At 40.1% G+C, this 19,319-nt stretch overlaps 1 protein-coding gene across 1 annotated transcript in view; it reads right to left on the reverse strand.

The window, feature by feature from the left end:
• Positions 1 to 7,452: 7,452 nt before the first annotated feature.
• Positions 7,453 to 19,319, reverse strand: part of LRCH2 (leucine rich repeats and calponin homology domain containing 2) — a 39,771-nt gene continuing 27,904 nt past the window's right edge. The window contains exons 18-22 of the mRNA XM_058813951.1: positions 18,315 to 18,372; positions 17,556 to 17,668; positions 16,313 to 16,450; positions 15,939 to 16,016; positions 7,453 to 14,823 (exon numbers count right to left, since the gene is read on the reverse strand). Of these exons, the coding sequence (XP_058669934.1) occupies positions 14,704 to 14,823; positions 15,939 to 16,016; positions 16,313 to 16,450; positions 17,556 to 17,668; positions 18,315 to 18,372 (507 nt within the window). The 3' untranslated portion in view covers positions 7,453 to 14,703. The remainder of the gene's footprint in view (positions 14,824 to 15,938; positions 16,017 to 16,312; positions 16,451 to 17,555; positions 17,669 to 18,314; positions 18,373 to 19,319) is intronic.

A 19,319-nucleotide genomic window follows, 5' to 3' on the forward strand; every position in this document is an offset into this window, starting at 1 on the left:
AGCCACAAGCCTTTATCATTCCTTCCTTTTCTATTCTTAGCTAGCCTTCTGATGAAATCCTTTATTCTATTCTTTTAGTATAGTTTTAATATAATATATATCATAAAATAATAAATCAGCCTTCTGAAACATGGAGTCAGATCCTCGTCTCTTCCCTCATCCTTGGACCCCTATGAACACTATCACAGGATTCCACTGATTGATGAATGGAAAAAGAGATTTGCTTTTACAAATAAGCTTTAGGTTTGCTGATAAATGAAATTAGACATTGAGAGATGAAAGAAACAATGGGGAAGAAAAACCACTAAATTCCATAAGAATTAAAAATTAAAAGGGAGAGTTATACATCAGAGGGAAATCTCTGGTATCAGGTGCACTGGGGAGTCTGTACCTCTCAAGTACCTCAGAAATGGAGAAAGAGAGAAGGGAAATGTACCCAGGAAATTGGGATAAAAAGGAGGCTGCATCCTCCAAAAATCCCCAGGGCAATGCCCCATGGCCTCTCCCTTTATTGGAATAAAGCCAGAAAGGACTCCTCTGTCTCCTTTTTGGACATAAACCTCTGGTGTTTGTGGATTAATTTTCCTAACAACAGGATGCAGTACGGTTGGGGTAACCTTGATTAGTGTGACCTGAAGAGCCCTGCCTGGCTGTGGGACACCGTGGGGACAGCGCCACAGGCAGGGCCCAGCAGATGGGAAAGAAATCCTTGGCAATCCTGGCTCCATCACCTGTGGCTGCTGCAGCTCTGCACAGCCTGGACCAACATCAGCACCTCAACTGGGCACAGGCGTCCACAGACTGCTGGGCTTCTTCATTTATGGGGAAAACCTCCCACAAAACAAACACAAGTGTCAGAAAGTAAAACGCTTTTTATCCAATGAGAAATTTTCTTCTCAGCTTCCACTGGGTCCTTTCAAATTGGGTGGGGCTCCTTCATCAGGGAAAAATCTTGCTCCATTGTTATTTCCTGTGAGATGGGCTGTGAGCAAGGTCCTGCCCAGATGACTGCAGCTTTCAGACAGCAGCTCAGCAGCTCTGCAGCCACAGGTCCTTGTGCTAAGGATGTGCTCACGGGGCTGCTCCCCGAGGCACAGCTGGCTGCTCTTCCCAGCACTGACTCCAAGTGAAATCAGGCACAGCTTTGATCTCCCCTGGCTTGTGGATGCTCTTACATAGCTTTGCTCTGCTGCAGGAAATATGGAAATATGGTTGGGAAGTATGATTAGGGAAAAAGGGTAGACCAGCTGAAATAGGGGTCTCCTCTAGCCAGGTGTCAGAAGCTCTTGGAGATCTGTTTCACACCCAAGATAGCTCAGCTACCTTAGGAGGCATAAAATCAGCAGGATGGCTTCTGTGGTAGTGTTGGAAACAAAAAGGTTTTATTAAAAGGCAAAATAACAAACTCTTTACAAAGAAAAACAGATTCAGGTGCAAGAGGCCCTCCTGCCCCTGGTAAAACACCTCACAAAAGCCATTAGTTTCTTTGTTCTCTTCTTTTTCTGGTAAAGTGCCCAGGCAGGACTTTTTGTCTCCTGTCCAACTGGCTATACTTAAGTTTGAGGTGAAGTCCCCCAGGCCTATGAGATGTCTTTTCATTTAATGGAGGAGAGAAACTTCTGGGCTTGTTTCCTTTTTAAGGGGACAAAGGATAATTTTGCCACTCTGTGAGCAGGGGGCACACTCCTATAACCAGCCCAGGAGCACTCACACATCAGGGCACAGTGGAAGGGAAGCAGAGGGGCTGGAGCAGCTGCTGTGATCTCTGGAAGGTGCTGCTGGCAGGATCCTTCACCCAGCAGCTGCTGCAGGGCTGAGGTCAGCACAGGGAGGGAGGGGGGACACCCTGACCCTGCTGAGGGGGTGTCAGGCTCATCCCACCCAGTGGGCTTGGACAGGACAGCATTGGGTGCTGGGAGAGATAAGCTCTGGCCAGAGATGTGCCTGGGATGCTTTTGCCAGATAATTCACCAACAATTTATAGCACTGATAAAGGCTTGGGTCAGTGTGACCAGACCTGAACTTAACACTGTTCAGACCTCTACAAAATCACAGCAAATTTCCAAAGCCTGAGAGAGCCATTCCCATGTCAGTGTCCTGAGGATCCTTTTCCGTAGAGGCTGTGTTGGGCTTTCCTTTCAGAGGGGTTCACCAAGCACCATTTGCATCAACCACTGCACTTTAGCTCGGGTTAAAGGAATCTGAGGATTTTCATCTCTGCTGAGAACCAACACTTAGAAAACAAAACCATGCTGGGATGGCTTCATTGCAGATCTGTTGCTGGAAAGAAAGAATGAATGTTCCAGTTTCACCTTGAAAGCAGGGCTCAGTTTAAAAACTGCTTTTGCAAACAAAAATATTGCCTAACACCTAATTCTGACATTAAATTCTTGAGAAATTAGAGGTCCCACGGGTACAGGCTCTTGTGGGTGTGCAGTATTAAGCCCAAAGATCATCCTGTTATTTCCTAGTTGTTCCCTTTTCTGAATTTCCCTGGTGTTACGTTCTGTTCTTGGGGCTTGCCCTGCATTAGAGATGACTTCATGGATTTGAGTAATACTACTCAAAAGATTTACAACAGCAAAAACAAAGATTTCAACAAGCTTTAGTAAACATACCAATAAATCCTTCACCAGTGTAATTATCAACTGCCACTTGCAAGATGGATTCTAGCTGGTGGGGGAAGATTTGTCTTAATAGAGAAAATAAAAAATATTTATTTTAATGAAAGGATCTCAGTAGTTTGCCTGCTTTGTGAAAGACATTCCTTTACCCTGTGGGTGCAGCAATCTGCACTCCTCTAAAATTGACTTAATTCCCCACAAGGTGACTGAGCAGTGACTTTTTTAATCCCACTATGAGCCTTGAAACTTGAAGAGTTGCCTTCTTCTGAAGCATCTCCCAGTCCTACACCACCAGTTCCTGCAGGAAGCCCCTGGGAAGATGCCATGGGGGCAGAGGAACCCTGTGATGCTTCCTGTGTGAAGTCCTACAGCACACTAAATCCCTGGAGGCCTGAACTCCCTTGCTTCTGACATTGGCTCAGCCCAAAACAATTATATGGCTCATTACACACCAAAATATATTTAAATAAACCCATATAATGTCAGGAAAAGGATAAACAGGGAGAGTCTCCACATTGAGCCATTGAAGTGGGTCTGTTCCAGTGGATGCTCCAGGGCATCACCTTTAATTCCAAAGGCTGGGATTGCAGGGAGCAAAAGAGAGCTGGAGCTGCTGTGTGTGCTGGGGCAGGAGCTGCAGCTCAGCTGGGCACAGGGGTGGGCACTGGGGGTCCTGTGCTGGGCACAGGGGAGGGCACTGCCCAGAGCAAGAGGGACCCTGCTGCAGCTGGAGCTAAGGAGCCGCAGCCTTGGCTCATCCTCCGGCCCACAGCATCTGCCCCTCATTGGTTTCCTCTTTCCCAGTTTGGAAGGATCAGGCATAAAGCAAATATTCCTGTGCTTGTAGGTTTTGTTTCTGTGAATGTCTGGCGCAGAAAAAAATCATCAGAGGTCAGAAGTTCATCCCCTGTGAGAAGGACTGGTAAACAAAACAAGTTAACCACTGTCTTCTTCCTGCTGGGTGGGAGACAAGTAAATAAACTCTCCAGCCTTAATCAGTTCTGACAGCCTGATTTTAAATGCCTCATTTTGACTTCCAGTTTGTCTCCTACACTGTCTAAAAGAGCTCTGGTCTGCAGCAGCACTTTCATGGCACCACAGTGCGTGAACTGTCCACTCAAAACTGAGCCCAGCTAAAGAGTGTCATGTGGGGCAGGGTAAAAACATCTTTGGATTCCTCCTTTGGTCCACCAGAATCACAGCATGCCTGACAAATTACCCAGCAACTGGGACACATTTCACGTCAATCCAGCTATACAGTTTGAACACACCAGAGCACAGGATGCTTGTGAAGGAAGGAACATCCCACCCTCTGTTCTGCCAGCTGACAGGAGTACCTGTGTGCTCCCCAGCCATTTTCCTAAAAAACCTGTGGGATTTGTCACAAACCAGCATTTACAGCTGTTTAGGGCCTGCTGGCCAACAGGGACAGCCTGAGGCAGCATCCTGGGGCCCAGAGCCAGCAGGACACTGCAGCTGAGCCTGGAGGGGGCTGCAGGAGGTTGTCCATCCCACCCCAGTCCTGGCAGAGGTGCCTCAAACGCAGCAGCAGTGAGTAAAACCTGAGCAGAAGGAGCAGCAGTGAGTAAAACCTGAGCAGAACGTGCAGCAGTGAGTAAAACCTGAGCAGAAGGAGCAGCAGTGGGTAAAATCTGAGCAGAACGAGCAGCAGTGGGTAAAATCTGAGCAGAACGAGCAGCAGTGAGTAAAATCTGAGCAGAACGTGCAGCAGTGAGTAAAATCTGAGCAGAACGTGCAGCAGTGAGTAAAACCTGAGCAGAACGTGCAGCAGTGAGTAAAACCTGAGCAGAATGAGCAGCAGTGAGTAAAATCTGAGCAGAACGTGCAGCAGTGAGTAAAATCTGAGCAGAACATGCAGCAGTGGGTAAAATCTGAGCAGAACGTGCAGCAGTGGGTGAAATCTGAGCAGAAGGAGCAGCAGTGAGTAAAATCTGAGCAGAAGGAGCAGCAGTGAGTAAAATCTGAGCAGAAGGAGCAGCAGTGAGTAAAATCTGAGCAGAACGTGTTTCAGCCCTGCAGGGCAGGCAGGGGGGAGCTCACCTGACCTGGTGGGGCATGGAGGGATGCCAAGGCTCAGAGACACTGCTGGAAGGTGATGGAGAGCTGAGACTCCTTTGGGCAGCCCTGAGCAGCACCCAGGTGTGTGTGTTTGACTGCCACAGCCTTGGCTTGGGTTTCTCACGTTTATGAGCTGGGAAGGGTAGCAGCTTCAGTGGCATCAAGTGTTTATTTGTATAAACAGGCTGCAGAAGTGGCAAACAGCAGAATGCCCTGGTTCTAGAGATCAGGGTGCAGGAGAAGTTCTCTGGTCAAAGAAAAGGGGCTGCACTGTCTGTAGGCAGAGCACAACCTGCACTCACAAGGAAATATGGGATTAATTCAAGTTGCAATGCTGTCAAGCAGATGCAATCTGTCAGAAAGTGAAAAATACCTCATGTTTTTACCATTGTTGAGTAAGCTGTCAATTTGGACATGAATTTGTTGTGGTTTTTTTTAAAGACAATTATAAATTTAGTTTTAAAAATTTGTATTCACAGAAACTAAATTTACTCTTCTATGCATAAGGCTTTCTTGGTTTATGGGAAAGTCCAAGTGAGAAAAGACAGATGGTGGTGAGGTTTCTTTCCCCATCTGCACCTGTGGGAACAGAAGTGATAAGATCTGCTCTGTTTTATAGATGCCTTCAAAGCATATTACAGCAATTCTGAGTTTGTTTTTAGTCAAAACAGAACTCCTTGCAATTTGTTGATATCTGAAAGGGCAAATAATTTTGCCAAAAAAAAAAAAAAAAAAAAATGAACGCACCCATCTGGGGACCCATAAGTCCTGAAAGAATCAAGTATTTTTCCTAAATAAAATGTTTGTCATTTCAATTTATGCATCAAACACAATTCCTGAATTTGCAGTGAAAGCTCTTTGAATAAAATGTTAATGCAAGTTATCAGAAAGAGCACACATCAGAAGCAGCCTGTGTGATAAAGCTGTTTCTAAGCCAGTAGCAAAAGTAAAAATTGGGAATGGGAGTTTCAAAGTCCCCAAATACACAAATAAGGCTCAGTGATGCCATAGACAGGCAATACACAAAAACTGATAATCAGAGCAGTAACACTGAATAATAACTCATGGCTCATTCACTGGGTGGTCTATCTGATACCTCTCTTTTGTAATCCTGTTGCATATACAGGAGGAAGAAAACTTTGGGAATTCCCCTATGATTTCATCAGAAAAAAAAAGTATCGCTATCATTTAAACTAATATTCCTGGGAAACAGAAGTTTATGTTGCTTGAGCCAAAAATTACAAGATGATCACTGTCCTTACTGGAGAAAGAACAGAATGCACTTACTATTTCAGTACACAGTGAAAAGTGCAAGCTAGACACAGCACCCAGTGGTTTGTGGAGAAGAGCTTTCACATAAACATTATTTGGAACTGAATCCAGTAGTACTTATCTATTTGTAAATTATACCCCTGAGAGTTTTCAGAGATAATCCTTCTTTTGGTTCTGTTTCTTAGGGCTTGGAGAATACAGGGAGTGTGGGATGATTTATCTAATTAAGTATTCTTCAGAAGTTCATGCACTTGGAAGCTTCTGCTAGGAAAGCCTGTGTTGGCTGTTGCTTTGCCTTCTTCTCTTTCTGAGAGCTGGAGATTTTGGAAATCAAAAGGAAGAGGATGAAATGAACAACACAGCATCAGCTCATGGATTTATACCTGTCTGTCTGGAATGTCATATTCTTATTAACACAAATAAACATTTACACTGAAGATATCAGTACTTCTCACTCAAGCTGCAAAAGGATTTCAGCCTCCACTAACTGTGGAGAGGAGAAATATCTGGAATTGCATTAGGAGAGAAAGTAACAAACATCATTGGGCTGCTGAGGAGTAGGAAGTTTCGTTTCATGGAAGATAAAAATTTCTTTGTATGTCATTGTCTTGGTTTCAACAGGGACAGGGTTAACTTTCATCTTAGAATGGCACAAGCACAAAGGTTGGAAAAGACTCCTGAGACCCTTGAGTTCAACCATTAGCCCAGCACCACTGAGCTCACCATCAAACCTTTTTCCCAGTGCCACATCCCACAGAGCTCTTGCCCACTTCCAGGTATGGTGATTCCACTGGGCACTGTTCCAATGCCTGACCACCTTTCAGAGAAGAAATTTTTCCCAGTATTCAATTGAACCCTCCCCTGACACAACTTGAGGCCGTTTCCTCTCATCCTGTCACTTGTTACCTGGGGGAAGAGACCAACCCCCAGCTGGCTCCACCTCCCTGAAGGGGCTATACAGAGTGGCAATGCTCCCCTTGAGCCTCCTCTCCTCCAGGCTGAGCCCCTCCAGCTCCCTCAGCTGCTCCTCCTCAGACCTGAACTCTGTGGAGTTCAGCTCGGAACAGAGGCTTTTGAACCTGGCATCATTGCCCTTGAATGTCCTTTTCATAAGAGGGAAGTTTTCTTCAGAGCTGAAAACTAAACAACAGACTCAGAATATTTCAACTATAAATCCATCATTGGCAACTGCAAAAAAAAAGTTCCAGCTGCTGAGATGCTTTTGTCAAGGAATGGCGCTCACTTTCTTTGGAATGCTGCTCCTCAGTTTCTGCTTTACTGTCCCCAATGTGCCTCAACAAAGAGCAGCTGGGTGTGTGCAGGTGCAGAATAAGGTCTCACAGGGAAAAACATCTCTCAAAACAGAGTATTTATTTTCAATATTCAGGTCTAATAATAAAATTGACTACATCTTTAAATAATCTAAAAGAAATGAAGGTAAAATAAATTTGGTCCTATAAAACACTCTGTTAACCTACATTTGAATAACCCAATTCAACTGCAGCTCCAAAACCTGGCAGTTCAGTTTCCCTGAGCTGGATCAAGCAATTGATGACTGCAAACCACACAGATTATCTGTGCTAGTGCCAGAGCCAGCCCAGGGAACAGAAGGGAAGCAGATCACCTCTGTCAGGAGGAACTTCTGTGCTGCTTTAAGGTTATCATTAGCAAGACTCAAAAATCTGTGTTGTTCCAAATATAAATGTGAGAAGACATTGGGTGGTTCTCACAGCAAAGTGTGTAAATGTATAAAGATTGCTACAAATGAGGGCAGCTTGATCCTTGTGTATTCTCACCACTGTTGGTCAAAACCAAAATCCCAACACACTTATACATATGTGGATGTGTTCTACTTCCCTGAACCAGGAATTAGCTTTCCTTCTGTTTGTCAGAGGATGTATTTCCTGACAGGAATAAAGCAGGTCACTTATCTATCAAAATGAAAACACAGACATTTGAGAGAACATACAACAAATTCTCATTATTTACTACAAATATATAAACTGAAATGAAATCAAATTGAATAACTTGACTACATGAAAATTATGAAACAGTTTGTATTTTATACACAGCGTATGTACACTGGTTTTGGAAATGTGGGGTTTATCCATGCAAATTTAATACAAAACACTATTTACAAAAACAAATAACAGTAAGAACATTTTTCAAAAGAAACATGTATGTTGGAAGCTCCAGCAATAATGGAAATCCTGGAAAAAGGCTTAATACAGTATAGTACAAGTAGACAACCCTCAAAAGTATGAAAGATGCACTTTACAAGAACATGAACTGCAAAATCAATTGAAATGCACTATCAAAAACTTTGCAAGTATATACACAATTTGAGCATCTATTTTTAAGAATCACTCTCCTGCTGTGCCCTCAGAACTACTTCTGCCACATCCTGCACACATTTACATGTTGACCATTTGGTTACATGGCATCTTCTGAGTTTCATAACCACAAATTACAAAATAAAATAACTGAATACTAACTGAATGATAACTGTAAAGCAATCACATTTTCATTGTTCTAGACATTCCACAATAGTAAAAAGTATTCACATTACTCCCCAATGTATTCCACCAACCCACCCTTTCTCACTACACCTGTGTATTCCTCCTGGGAATGTCAGCCTTGCCAGGAACTCTCAGGATTTGCTCCAGGTATCACATCCCTTCAGCAAACACAACTGCATCAGCAAGAGCACAGTCCTGCACAGCTGCAGAATACAAATTAATACTGAACAGCTACTGCAAATTCCTGTGCCAGTCATGGCACAACCAAACCCTACACAAATATAGTCATTTTGGAAATATTTCACTGGTTCACTCATTTTAAAATGAAACAAAGTGTAAAGGTATCCTTGTGGCATTTCCAAATATTCTCTGTTTTACAATTTGCCTTCATAAAACTGTGATGGAAAAAGTTATGTTTGCCTTATTTCACTTAACTTTGAATGAACTGAGAAAACCCTCCTCAGTGCCAGGAATTTAATTTAAATGACTGACTTTGTACAGTAACTGAGTTACAAAACTCTGGAGGGAAATTCTGGTCTCACTGAAGCCTTACAATCATAGATATTTAGTTTGGAAGAGACTTTTAATGGATCAAGTTCAACTGTAAATATAACACTGCCAAAATCAAAACTTTTACAAAACAATTTAATTGCTATCAGTCCAAGCTGTTCTTCTGCTTCAGAATTTCCTAAGATACTAGAGTAGCCATGGAAAAAGTTTTTGGTTTTTGCTTGTTTTAAGATTCTAAAATGTAAAAAACACTCTGAAAATTCTTTTTTGAAAATGCAATTGGCTATATATAATTTGAACTAAAAATGATAGATTAGATGTCATTTTATGATAATTGGTGTGCCTTCCCTAAAAGCAGCTGCAGAAATCTTGCTGCCCTTTGCCTCTCATGCTGAAAAAATAATGGTCAAACCTAATGAGGGAACAAAGACTTCATATAACCACAATTTTAATACAGTATGTTAGCAAAACTGTACTATGTGAAATACTTAAAGACAAATAAATCCAAGGGCATTTTATTATGTAACAAACACAGGAGCCAGAACTGCTTCTGTGCAGTGGCAAGTTTAAACTAAAATTCAATTAATCACATCTATTCTCTATTTAAGCAGTGAAGATCAGTAGAATTTTTCTTCACAAGAAAAGAGAAATTTATCTTCATATTTTCCAAAACAAACCTGTACCATAACATTGCTCATTAAGAACAGACAGTTTACCTGTCCCTCTGTCTGTAAATGAATGACACATGACCAATGTGTGGCATATGGAACAAACCCAGCAGTTCTGTTTGCAATTCCTCCTGGAAGTGCACACATTAATCCCTTCAGAGCCACAGTGCCATTTGCAGTCAGAAAAGGTCTGCAGTTCCCAGAGCAAAAACTGCATCACCCACTGCTGGGGCAAGTTAAATATTGCTGAAGATCTATTAGTGATTACTCTCAAATTATCCCTTGGTGGTTTTGCTCAGGTTGCAGCACCTCTTTAGGAGCAGGGAGGTGTTTTTGTCAGCAGCTGTCCTGCACAGCCTCACTGGCACACAGGCAGGGGAGCACAGGTGGCACCAGCCAGGTCCCCTGCCCACGGGCAGTGCCCCCTGCAGCATCAGCCACTGATGCACCAAATGGCTCTGGGAACACAAAGCTGGCAAATCCCTTGTTCTGAGCTCTACTGAAAGCTCCACACACTCCAGGATCCTCAGCCCTCAGCTACAGAACACAAACTTCTTTACTGAGACTGAAGGCTTTTCCTGGAGTGATTCACTGTGAAATCAATTCAGAGCACTCTGCTTGGACAACTCTACTTTGCCTTTTCCATCGGTGGTCTTAATGACATTCTCTTAATTCCAAATTGTGTGTGTTGGGGTGTGCTTATTTACTTTTGCTTTTCAAGTAGAGATCCTCTAACAGAAACACAGACATTAGCTCGATTTGGTGAGGGAAAAGTGACATTTGATTTGCCAATACCAACCACATCTCCTATCTGCAGAAGGGCTAAAAACTCCCACAGGTTGTTTTCAGTTGAAATCAGTGGAATCAGCCTTTCAAATAAACATTTAAGGAATCAGCAAAGGGAAGAAGAGCCAGACCTTCGTCTTTGTCTTCAGTACCAACATGACATATAAAATTCCATTTTAGTGAAAATAAATGTCTTCACTTTTGTTTGGATTTAGCTACAGATTTATGTCAAAAGCTGATGAGACTGCTAGTAAATGATATGGTATTTGAAATGAAGTCTTTAGTGCAGTAAAAACCTAATAGCTGTCCTCATCTACAATTTTATTGAGGTAACACCACCTTCCCACCTCACTTCAATGTAATTTTTTCCTACCATCTAAATACTGTTTGGCTTATCAGAAATTTTTTTATTAAATTAATCCACGTAACATTTGACAAGTTCATTTGACTTACCAGGGGTCACTATTTTAGTCAATAATCTGACACTAAAGTTTGCTAGTGTCAAACAAGTTTAAGCCATGTTTGCTATGGTCTCCAGCTCAGGTGTTCCACAAATCAAAAAGGTGAGAATCTACTGAAGTCAAGGGTAAAATTTGCCTTGACTTCAGTAAAGCCTAGGATTAAAAAAAAAAAAATTAAAAAATAGATTCATGTCAGTTGTTTATTGTTTCAAATCCATTCCTCCCTATTTTATGCTCAGAGTTCTTGGTTAGATTTTGGAAGGACTCCAGATCAGGGGTCTGGATGGTTTCTGCATCCCCAGCAGTGCCCCAGTGAGCACAGTGGATTAGCAGTGCTGGAGAACAGATTAAAAGCATTTCTGAGACTCTCTGGGAAGACACCACACTTCACAACAATTATTTCACTGTCACTGCTGTAAGACCTCACCATATGTGGGACATTATTGCTCAAGTGAAAGATCAGCCACATGTGACATACTGCATGCAGTGACATAAAACACAGAACATACACAAGGCCAGAAGCCCTGTCACTATGCTGATCCACTCTGTAATTTACAGTTCATGCCACATTATTGCCAAGTTTATTAGGAAAACTTAGTGCACCTTCCTAAAGCTTTTAATGTTGACTTTCCTTCATGTTCTAAGTGAAAAAAGGAAGAGTGCAACAAGAACTGAGCAGGCTCTGTTTTTACCTACCCCTATCAGCTGTATCAAGTACTGAGTAATGGCATCATATCCTACACAAAACTGAAAATGAGTATCTCAAACACAGGAAATGTTTGGAGCAGGGATTCTGGAATCACTGGTACAAATTCTTAAAAAAATTCAAGAGGAAGAAGGGAAGTGGCCCAGAGTAAGCAACAGCCTGAATGCACTAGATCTGAGAATGAACAAAAGTAAGATGCTGGGAATCAAAAGGAAGGGGAAAAAGGAGTAGAGTATATATGTAAATTCTTGTACAGACAAGACACAACTATCTCCACAAGCTTCCTGGAAATGAAAACTTCAAATTCAAATCTTTTTAGTATCACTTTTGAAATTGCTGTTAAAGAAATCACAGTGGTACAAGCCAATGTTAGCAAGGCTGTAGACTATTAGTAGTAGTAGTAGTAAAAGCAGTTAGAGATGAGAAAAAGACTCATCCAAGCACAGTGGATCTTTTCTCAGACTGCTCCTAAGGGTACTTGAAGGCTTTAATCCTTGCTATGCTAAAAGAGAAGCCTTGGAAGAATCAATATTATTCTTCCCCATAAGCAAGAAGGCAGCCACAATAATTTCCAAGGAATGGCAAAGCAAGATTGTGGGTAGCAAGTCTGTGGGGAAGAACTGCAGAGTACTAAAAAAAAATTGTTTTAGTAGATTTCAGTTTAAAATGAGTACATCAGTTTCAAATCCAGTTTGCAACTTACTAAGGAGTTTGAAAACCCCAAGAAGTAAGCAGCTGCCATGCAAGGGAATTCTTAATGTTTATACTGTGATACAATTTAATAAAATTAGTTCAAGAAGGAAAAATGTTACCTTAAGATCAGAAAATGTTTTAAAATATGACTATGAAATAGCAGTGGAGATCAGTTTTCAGATAACAAAGTGACAATTTATATTTAGCATTTCCATGGCTAACACTGAACTAGAACTTTGCTCTGGTAGCAGCAACAACAGTGAAATGAAAGACAAGGATTTATTCTTTTTGAGTGGCTGGTTTTTTAAATGTAGCATGCAAGCATTTTGCTTAGTGAATTATAACTTTTCCTTTAGTTTTTGCATGACTTTTCAGATAGTGACACTAATGAAAATAAGAGACTGAAGTTGTTAAAACAACCATTAGAAGAGATGCAAGAACCAATCAGAGATAGATTTGAAATACAATATTTCAAATGTCAAAGCAATCCAGTTTCTTTAAACACATTTATCTAACCTAAGATTTATATCTAGGACTTTGCAAATTAATTTATACACCAGCCTCTCCATAAGCTGTGTTTTAAGACAACACTATATGAACAATAGTGGATTTTAGCTATTACATGTACACAAACTTGTTTCAATGGATTTAAAAATAAGTGGTACTTTTTAAACCTATAATCAGAAAAAGGCTATTTTTCCTGTCAGCTATTGCCTATAAGACTACAGTACAATAGTCAATACTCCTCTCTCATTTTTTAATGGATTATCTTACACAGGGTCTTGGTCAATTGGAAAGAACAGAATCAAATCTTGTCACATGCCTGGCAAACATATCCCTCAACTGAAAATAACTTAGCCTGAAGTAGAAAATCTGTGGCAGTCAAAACACTTTTTTAATTGAGCTACCTATTCATGAAGAACAAACTAATACAAACAGACCTACTACCAAAACGATGAAATTATTTGTAACTTTTTTGGAGAAGAACTCAACTGTGTATGGTTCAACACACCGAGAATTTGTTCAGAAGCAAAGAGATACATGAACTCAGAAGTCTCAAAAGAACACCACGGTGGAAATGTTTCATTTTCACATTTATCCATGGATCCAATGTCTCAGCACAGTGACATTTGTACAAACTGACCTGTGTGCTAATGCCACACTCATGGAAATGACACAATAAACGCTGCTAAAAAGATAAACACTGATATTTCCCAGCTAAATTATGGATATACCTGTTGTAAAAATGTCATGTGAGATCAGGAGCAATATTACACAAAATCCTGAACGTCACAGCGTAAACCTGAGATTTTGGCAGTTTTATCAAAATGTCCTAAATTACTCTGTATGAATCACTAGTCCTCATGTCTTATTCATCATGTGTATTTGTTTGTCCCAAAGAAAGAACAACTTTGTTTTTGTCCAACAATACAATAAACCAAAAGTAATTAGGTATTATCAAATTAAATAGCATAAATAAAAAGTATTTACAGTATTTTCTAATTATTAGACAACAATTAAATTGTGCAACAAACTTAAAACACCCAACATCAAAAATGTGAAGTATTACTTAAATCTTCACATACTGATTTTACAAAAAAACTATTAAAATATTAAAAAATTTCCATTTTATCTATTTTAAACAAAGAAACTTCAAAAATGTTTAAGACTATTAAGAGTTATCAATTACACAGGCACTTCACAGGTAAACAATCTACAGTACAACTGAAAAAAAATATTTGGCACCAACCTAGAAGACTGGAAAAACTCAATAAACTGTGTCCTTTTCTCACTGTATCCTGTTCTGTGTAATCACCAGACACTCAGACTCAATACTGGCAATGTTAGAAGTGCGAAGTTACAATCAGGAGTGCAAAAAACAAATATTAAGCTTTCAGAGAGTGAAAGGGGATTACAAGTCATCAGTTGCTCATATTTTACCATCATAGCATCGCTACATTTTTGACTTATCTTAAAATCAAATGATTGACTCAAAAATTAAAGTGACAGGGGGTGTGCTTTGTACTTTGAAAAGTAATTCAAATAACATTTTCAATGTAAAAAAAGAAATCCAGTATTTAACTCTAACACTGAGATGTTAAATGGCAGCTTTTAACTTATCTAGAAAGAGAACCTGATGCTACCACATTCTCTTAGTACATCCAATTACAAAAGAAAAAAAAAAAAAAAAGAACAGTTATGTTCCTTTAACTGTGAACTGACTCCAAGGTTTTCACACACAGCTCCAAAGTAAGGCTCTCTACAGCATCTGGACAGGTTTTAGTTTTTGATGGCTTGGGTGTTCCTGTGTAGGAGGCTGCAGTGCCTCAGAGCAATCCATAACAGAGCTTTAAATGGAAGCTGTCTGGCTGCCACCAAGTTGTGTCACATGGCAGAGAGCTGGGATACTTTCAATGCAGGCAACTCAAGCAGAGCTTGGACTGTGAGGCCAACCTTCACCAGACCCCTTTCCTCCAGAATGTGATGAGGCAAGCAAAGTCTCTCCTGCAAAAGAACACAGGACATTTAACCAGTTCTGTCCTTTGTCCCCAGGGCAGGTAACAAACACATTCTCTGAAGCCACACACATGTCAGGAAGAAACTTGCAGAGAAAACACCTTAGGCCTTAAATGTCCCTGTAGTTCTCTCCAGCAACAGAATGGGCAGAAACTTTTCATAGTTAGGATCTGTTTGAAGGGTTAAACTATGACAATGTCAGAAGATACATAAAAGACTCCTAAACTCTTAAAGTAAAGGACTTTCTTTTCATAAGCAGAGAAAAACAAGCTGGTGGGTGCTGTTGGCTCAGTGGCCTTCTCCCTTCCCCTGTTTTGCAAACTTATTACCAATCTTTCTCTTGGGATAACTTAGAAATGCTGATAGACTCAATAATGAACCATTCTGCAAGAAAATCATCATTCAGTCTCAAAATTCAGCACAAGCTGGACAATGTTCCCAACTGCCAGCTGGTGTTACAAGCACTTCAATGGTAAATCTCAGCACCTCTAGCTTCTGAATGGCCTGTGGCTCCACATGAGACAGAAGCTATGGCAGAGCAGTAAAACAGCTTCTAAATGCATCAACTAATTTTCTTCTTGCACTAAAGAATATCAAGGGAACTTTTTGTCTCATAATATGCAGGAAATTTTTTCTTTTTTAGGTTTTTTCTCTTCATAAAAGGAAGTAAGAGGATACACTTGGGCAACAGACGCACAAGTAATGGGCTGCAACTACAGCCATGCTAAAAAAGAGAGTCAATCATTCAGGCTACAGACTTCTGTAAGTGTAGGATATTTCCTAGGCAGACTGAATTCCTGCCAAAATGGTTGCTAAACTCAAGACTTTCCAGTAACAAAACAAGTCTCAAGTCCATTTCTTTGTTTAGATGACAATATATTTTATAAGGAGGTTAGTGTTATTTTTACTATTAAGAACTGACTAGAAACCCATAAAGTAGCTTCCTCAACTTCTGGAATGGAATTTCTGTTCAGATCTTCAAGTTCTCTGGTCAATGTCATAATCACTACTGCTCCCTAAACAAAGCTCCCCTAACACCCCAAAGTCAGTATTTGTTGACATTTTCTGTGGTTATTAATAAATCAATAAAGCAATTAGAGTACCTGTGGAACGCCCAATTTTTTACAAGCATCAAGAAAGTTTTCAACATTTCTTCGGCACTTTGCCATGCTGAGTTTAGGCTGTGGAGACAGGATATTAAATCTTCATCAGACATTCATGAAGGAGTGCATATTTCTGATGTTAATTCACTTACAGTTACTAAAACACAGGACACATTTTATGAAGACTCGGTATGAGGAAAACAGCTCTTAAACTAAACTTCTGAGCCTCGCTTAAGGCTTCTTCCAAGAAAAACGAAGTGAGTAATGTAGTAAATTAATGTGGTAAACATGAGTCACAGTGTTTAATACTGAAATTCAAAAACTTCTTTTCATGTAAGATGTACCAAGAATGAGATAAATGATTGATGCCTTACCACTGCTGGCGATGGGACGTGAATGCTGGCAACAGAACGTGGCCTTATGTGATTGGCTAAATGGCAAAGAACCACCCCATCCATCAAGGCTGCTCCAATGTCATCTGGCAGGATCACCTTCAACCTGGACTCAAGATTCTAGGAAAAAGGCCATAGGGAAGTTACTCTCAACATTAGATAGCTTTTCAGTTTAAAAGCATGGTATTTTAAAGCATGTAGATGTTTAAAAGGAACATTTTAATGCTAAAGTGAAATAAACAGAATAAATTTATGCTTTACTCAGTATAAACATCCTTTTCTCTTTACAGGCTCTGTGTTCCTTTTGTTTGTATTGTTGGGTTTTTCTTGTGTTTTATGTTATTTTGTGGGGGTTTTTTAAATGACACAACAACATACACTGTGAAAGACATTCTGCCAACAATGACCAGAATACACAGCTCTCAAGCCCATACAAAATTCCACTGTTCATAACTGGAAAGCACAGAACTTAAGGACAGAAATGGTATGCTGAATATGTGATCAGTGCTTAGTGGGCAGAATCTGTGAGTTGAAACCAAACAGGATTTTATGAGAAGGAAAAAAATGATTTTATGAGAATAAAAAAAGAAGGGAACACAACTGTAGGAAAAGTTGTGTTGCAAAATAGAGATGGCAAAAAATGGTTTTTCCCAGCCCAACAACAAGCCCAACTTCACTGCTCAGGAAGTGAACCAGAAAACAAACATCCTTCAGAGAAGTCATACCACAATTCAGCGCTGCCTTGAAAAGCAAAGCAGCTATGATTTAGTCAACTCTAACTGCTAAATGCCTTGAAAACAAAAAACAATTTACCAGATATCCAAAATGTAGATCCCATTCAGGATTAAGAAATTTGCAGCAACTTTTTACACTCAAAAAGCATTTGGCCATTTAGAAAACAGTAATAATTTTTCTTCAGATCTCAGGTCAAACAATAGCAAACACAAGCAGATTTATTGTGTCCCTAGAAAATTTAAAACCTCAGAAAAAAATTAATTTAACTTTGTTTTTTAGAAAGAAAACAACCCCAACTAATTCCCAGCTGGTATTTTGGTTGGACACAAACAAGTACCAGTGTAGCCTGTTACATGAAATTCCTTAGGAAGAAATACCACTACAGAGATGCCCTTTTACAACAAATTGGAGGCCTTTAAAATGCAGATTTAAATTGTGGAACAGAGCACAGCAAATGCACTGCACCCATGGAGTGAATGATGGTACCTACACTGCGAAGCTGCCTGATTTGTTCCCTCTCTTCCCTTAAATGTTCCATTTTCCTCCTCATAGTAAAGCCAGGATCCACTGCACCGTAGTCCTGGCGTGAGGCACGGCTGAAAGCTGTCAAACAGGAGGGAAGTCAGTCAGAATTCAGATTCAAAAACTAAAGATCTATAACTGACAAAAACTACAAAAACGGGAAAAAACTTGCAGCACTTCTAAGAACAAACATATTTAAGCATCCTGCTAGAAAAGATGCTGCCTATGAAACATCTTTCAAATAAAATGCAGAGATCATCTGACTTAAGTGTAAGTGGATAATTAGAAAATATGGAGACTGATGTGACCTCAGTATTGAATTATCAGTATGGGACAACACAACTCCATCTGCACTTCTTCAAGAATCTCCATCTGGCTTTGGAAGTATTTGCATTGTGTTTTACTTTTAATCAAGTATAAAGCTTTTAAGCCATCAAACCTTGAGAACAATTGTGTATTGTTTCTCTGTTCTTTGACAATTACTAAGTATGCACAAAATAAAGAAGTGGAAAAAAAAACTTTAAAAAAAACAATCCCCCCAAAAATCCCAAACAAATCACTCTGAAACTTGAGAAGCTTCCAATTATTTGTTTGCCAAAGCAGCTGTCTGTGCTTTCCCAGTACTCTGCAGTGATAAGTAAATGGAGTGAACTGCTGTACTGTGACATCTGCTATGCCTCTTGCAGCCTGGCAAATAAATACACTGTGCTAGAGAACAGCAGCTTACCTGACCTTGGTTTGAGACCAAATGGACCATGAGTGTTACTATCTGTCCTTTCATAATCCTGTTAAAAGAGATCAAGTCAGTTTTCTTCCACTCATTAAAAGAAAGAACTTTTGTTCCCATCAAGATACTGTTTAAATTATTTTTGCCTAAGATAACTGTAAGTCCTGCTTAACTGTAAGTCTTTCAAAGAGGACAAGATAAAATGAATTGAATGAATGTAACCTTACAACATATAAATAAAACTGTCATGATGAGAGAGGAAAGCAGCACCAGATTATCTAAAATGTATTTCAAAATATTTCAAACTACTGCAAATCATTCTGTGAACAGAGTTTAAGCCAGCTGTAAGCAGATGCAAATATTCTCCCAATATTTAGTATCACAACATTTCTTAAGAAATATCTACTTCCAACTATGAAGACCAGGTTTTTATCATTTCACCATCTGAAAAGGGAATGCACTCAATATCTTGCTATGTACAAGAGATAACCTTGTTTCATTCCTGTGTATTCTGGGAGAGGTTTTAATTCTGCTCTCTCAGGCTCCTCACAGACATGAGGAAGAAATGTTAATAATATTTGCTTTACTCTGAGCTAAGCAGTGCAGTGCTCTCCCAGTGACACTCCATGCACAGCCACCCCGTTTTTGCACCACAAAGGTGACACCCAGGATTGAGAAGGCTCAAGCTCCTCAAGCAGTGTCACCACCTTTGGGTTCCTGGTGATGTATAAAGTACTAAACCATAAACTTCAAATCCTCTCAGGGACTACGTGCCCTGAGGAGCAGTATTCTCTAGGAAGGCCTATCAAATATGGCAAATTTCATTTTTGTTTCATTAGTATTTTCATCAGGAAAGATAATGGAGACAAAGCAATGCACATTTCCTCACACCAGTCAAAAAGAACAACTCTAGTGGAGACCAGAGTTGCAAAGGTAAAACAAGTTGCAATATCTGTCTCTAATTTCTGTCTCTTTTTTAAATTTTTATTATGATGAAATACCTCT

Source organism: Ammospiza caudacuta, chromosome 14 (assembly GCF_027887145.1).
Source record: "Ammospiza caudacuta isolate bAmmCau1 chromosome 14, bAmmCau1.pri, whole genome shotgun sequence".
Lineage (NCBI taxonomy): Eukaryota > Metazoa > Chordata > Aves > Passeriformes > Passerellidae > Ammospiza > Ammospiza caudacuta.